This window comes from Eretmochelys imbricata, chromosome 1 (genome assembly GCF_965152235.1).
Source record: "Eretmochelys imbricata isolate rEreImb1 chromosome 1, rEreImb1.hap1, whole genome shotgun sequence".
NCBI classification, from domain to species: Eukaryota; Metazoa; Chordata; order Testudines; family Cheloniidae; genus Eretmochelys; species Eretmochelys imbricata.
Window position 1 is genome coordinate 8,173,821 of NC_135572.1, and position 4,805 is coordinate 8,178,625.

At 48.9% G+C, this 4,805-nt stretch overlaps 1 protein-coding gene across 1 annotated transcript; it reads right to left on the reverse strand.

The window, feature by feature from the left end:
• Positions 1-819: 819 nt before the first annotated feature.
• LOC144279637 (olfactory receptor 52K1-like) lies at positions 820-1,782 on the reverse strand. The gene has a single exon (XM_077841219.1). The coding sequence runs from the start codon at positions 1,780-1,782 to the stop codon at positions 820-822; it is 963 nt and encodes a 320-aa protein (XP_077697345.1).
• Positions 1,783-4,805: the final 3,023 nt, after the last annotated feature.

Below are 4,805 nucleotides of genomic sequence, written 5' to 3' on the forward strand. Positions count from 1 at the left end.
ACAATTTAGCTGAATCCCTTATCTTTTCCCATTGTACTAAAAGCCCCATCTGGTGGGGAATACAACACACAGTGTCTTTCTTCATTGTTCTTCACACATATTAGTATAAGATAGAAGAGTAGCAAAAAGTCAACTCCAAAATTCTATCTCAGGCTGACAAACAAGCCTAAATGCTAACATCTGAGATCACTCTAGTGAGGATTTGGGGAATTTTGAAGTGCACTTTGAGCCTTCCTCACGCCCCTCTCTCGACCTAGTGCATTGTGCTGCTGTGGGGTAGGGTTAAACAACTGGGGACAGACTCTCAAATGTTCAGACACCACAACGAAGGCCAGATTTCACCTAGAAAAGTTGGTACCCAGCACCTTCCATGGTGGCACATTTGAGGTAGAAAAGCCCAGCCTCAGCACTTCTTCTGGGGCCAAAATGTCCTGGTGTGTTGCTCCATCTCAGAGCTGACTGAATTTCAGGGGCAGATACAGCATTTGTTCCTGCAGCATGGACGTCCTTGGCCGTGGCTGGGTGTGTCACTAATAAAGGCCAGATTCCAGCAAAGAAAGAGAAGGTGCAAGGAGCCTTCACACTCCTTTTCACACTCCACACACGGGGCGAAGTAAGGACAAGGTCACGGCCAAGATCACCTTCCGGCCAGCAGCGCTAAGCTCGTGTAGGGGATGGTGTACAGCTCCCTGTGAATCAGAGGTGGGGTTCCCATCCCAGCGTACACAAAGCCCCCAAAACCATGCTGTCTAAGTTACTCAGAAAACCTCTCCTGCATCCTCTGCTTCCTAATTGCTCAGCAGCCCCCTCCTGCTCAGCCTAGAAGCTTTTCCCACAGAACAGGAGAAGCACCCGGTCACGAATCTCTTTGGTTTTCACACCGTACACGATGGGGTTCATCATGGGAGGAAAGAGGAGGTAGAAATTAGCCAGCAGGATGTGTACGTGTGGGGCGACATGGCGCCCGAACCTGTGTATTATTGAGGAGAGGACCACAGGGATGTAGAATACTAAGATGGCGCAAAGGTGGGAGCCACAGGTGCCGAAAGCCTTGAGCTGCTCTTCCTTGGATGCCAGGCTTAAGACAGCCCTTAGGATGTTGACATACGATAGGGAGATGAACATCAGATCCAGCCCCACGATGAAGACAGTTACGATGATCCCATAGACATTATTGACCCTGGTGTCAGCACAGGCCAGCTTCACTACGGCCATGTGCTCGCAGTAGCAATGGGAGATAACGTGGGACCCGCAGTAGGGCAACCTCCTGAGGAGGAAGGGCAGAGGGACCGTTAGCAGAACAGCTCGGGCCAAAGCTGCCAGCCCGATCTTTGGGATCACTGAATTGGTCAGGATGGTGGAGTATCTCAGGGGGTTGCAGATGGCCACGTACCTGTCGAAGGCCATGGCCAGCAGCAGAGTAGACTCCAGGGTGGAGAACGAGTGAAGGAAAAACATCTGCACCAGGCAGGCATTAAAGCTGATCTCCTTGGAATTAAACCAGAAGATGCTCAGTATTTTTGGCACGGTGGTAGTGGATAAAACCAGGTCGATGACGGCCAGCATGGCGAGGAAATAGAACATGGGCTTGTGTAAGGAGGGCTCTGTCTTGATAACATACAAGAGGGTGAAGTTTCCTAGAAGGGCCACGGTGAACATTGAGCAGAAGGGGATGGAGATCCAGGGGTGCAGAGCTTCCAGCCCTGGGATGCCTGTCAGGAAGAACACTGATGGATCAGAGCCTGTGCCATTAGGAGCTGACAGGTTGCCCTGCAGGACCATCCTCTGCAAGTTTCACAACAACGTCTGTCCTGTCAATAAAACATAAGAGATGGGATGAACAGATACTGTACACGTATGAGATGCCACACTCCACTCTGGCTCACGGGGTGCAACTCCTTTGGGAATGGATGACAAGGTCTGGAGCTGATAGAAACATGGCTTGGGTGGTAAATATCGAGGAGCTCAGATTAACAAAAGCCTGGATCCAGGGGTGTAAGGACAATGTGATAAGATATCAGCTACTGCAGGGCTCTTGAACCTGGCAGGCAAAGGCAAAACAAGTGCTAGTGGCTGGAAGTTGAAGCCTTCAGAGTGCAAACTGTGAATAAGATGCAACGGTGCTACTGGAACTAAGATGGAATTAACCAGTTCAAGAGAACCGTCACAGGCTTAGTAACTTCCCCGGGGCTCAGGGTCTTTCAATAGAGATTGGAAGTTCTCAGAGAGATGTACTAGCTTCACCACAAGTTACTGGGCTGCATGCAGGAATCATCGGGTGGATTCTTTGGCCTGTGATATTCATAGATTCATAGATATTAAAGTCAGAAGGGACCATTCTGATCATCTAGTCTGACCTCCTGCACAATGCAGGCCACAGAATCTCAGTCACCCACTCCTGCTCTCACCTACGCCTGAGCTATTGAAGTCCTCAGATCATGGTTTAAAGACTTCAAGGTGCAGAGAATCCTCCAGCAAGTGAGCCGTGCCCCATGCTACCGAGGAAGGCGAAAAACCTCCAGGGCCTCTTCCAATCTGCCCTGGAGGAAAATTCCTTCCCAACCCCAAATATGGCAATCAGCTAAACCCTGAGCATATGGGCAAGATTCAACAGCCAGATACCCAGGAAAGTATTCTCTGCCGTAACTCAGATCCCACCCCATCTAACATCCCATCACAGGCCATTGGGCCTATTTACCATGAATACTGAAAGATCAATAAATTGCCAAAACCATGTTATCCCATCATACCATCTCCTCCATAAACTTACCGAGTTTCATCTTAAAGCCAAATAGGTCTTTTGCCCCCACTGCTTCCCTTGGAAGACTCTTCCAAAACTACACTCCTCTGATGGTTAGAAACCTTTGTCTAATTTCAAGTCTAAACTTCCCAATGCAGGAGGTCAGGCTAGATGGCCATAATGGACCCTTCTTGCCTTAGAAATCTACCACTCTATTATTTCAGCAGGCACTGCGTCCACTTCTGTCACGTCTGGAGTTGGCGCTACACATCGGATCTGTGACGCCAACCCTTTTCTTTCAGAAGACTTTCCAATTTTCCCTGCATGCCTTTGCATTACCTTTTCTGTTATCATGAGCATTTCTTTCAGTGCCATCACCATGGTACCTGAGTCCTTGGGGCAGACACAATGAACTTTGTACTCCATTTACATCTGCAGCTTTCACATTTCAAATTATTTATTTTGCTGTTTTGGAGCTTTGTGCACTTGTACAAGATCAACCCAGATTAGCCCCAACCCACAAAACATATCAAGCAAATCAACCAAAACCAGATAGTCTAGAAATTAGCAAAACCCTTCCCTCCCTCAGACAGCGACCCACCCCATGACTCCTACACTTGCCAGGTGAGAAGTTGGGACAGTAAATATGTGCTTTACAGCATGGTTAGGGTCTCTCTGACAAAGGTTGAGTAGGGACTGAATTCCAGGGGAAGCACCCTGACCCCAGCCTCCTGTCTCTTATGCTGGGGAGCAGGCAGGGGAAGGGGACGAACTCATTGCCTTCATTGCCAAGCCCTTTCCTCTTCCCGATCTCTGTCACTGCTGACAACACCTCCAGTCTCACACTCACTCAGGGCTACAACCTGGCAGACGTCTTTGACCCTCCGACCTGCGTGTGCAGGGCCTATCCAAGTCCTGTCACCTCACTCTCCATCATGCTCCTAAGATCCGACCCTTCTATCTACAAAACAAAAATTCTCCTCCATTTCCAACCCCTCGTCATCTCTCGCCTTGGTTCTGGCAACCTCCTCCACTCTAGTCCACATGCCCCTTCTCGCACACCCAAAGCACGAAATCCCTACACAGGCTCCTTGTCCTCATCCTCAGGGCACTTCGCAGCTCCGTCTCCTTACTAATTCACTCAGTTCCCTTCTCGTGTTGTCCCCTCTCCCCTCCACTCTTTCCAGGGACAGACCGCCCAGCTCTCTGCTTCTCCCACGCTGCCTCCAGGTATAGAACAGCCTCCCTGAACTGGACTGGTCTGCATTCCTGCTTCCCATCCCCACTCGGCCAAGGAACAATGGGCCTTCGGGTAGAGCTGATGTGCACGTATCTAACATAACAGATGCATATAAGGGTAGGAAAAATGGTCCACTTTTTCGTTTGTATTCCTTTATCTCCCCCTTCGTATAGAGGGCTTAATGTTGAGGAAGGAAAGTATCTGTGTGTGTACGTTCATGTGTGTGTGTGTGTCTGTCTGTCTGTACAGTGCCTTGCACATTCTGAGGGCTATCCAAAGATCAATAATTCTCAATATCTAGAGAATGTACAAAATCACCCCAAACTTCCCAATCATTTGGTGGAGGAATTTTAACACATGGCTCCTGGCTCCATCCCGTCATTAGCTTGTAGGCCTTTCCACCTTTGTTTGCACACACAATGATCTGCCAGCAGGAATGTGGGCATGGAGGCCTCCACACACCTGATTTGTGGGGGCAGTTATTTCAGAATTCCCCTTTCAGAATCCAGGCACCTTAACAGAAAGGAAGTAGGACCAACGCTGAAGTCAAGAGAGTTAATCTGCCTGTGAAACGTCTAAAGAGCCACTCAGCACCACATTCTCAATCTTGGGTCTTGAAAGTATTTGCCTTCATCCACGCTTGGGCACATAGCTTGATTTTTAGGAGGTGCTGAACACCCATCGGCTCCCATTGAAAACCAGGTCACTCATTTAGGTGAAAACCAGATCATTCATTCTAAATATAGACCATAGATGCCTAGCGATAGGCACCCAAGCTGGATCAGGTGGAGCACAATACAAATCCACAGATGAAACAGGAAATTA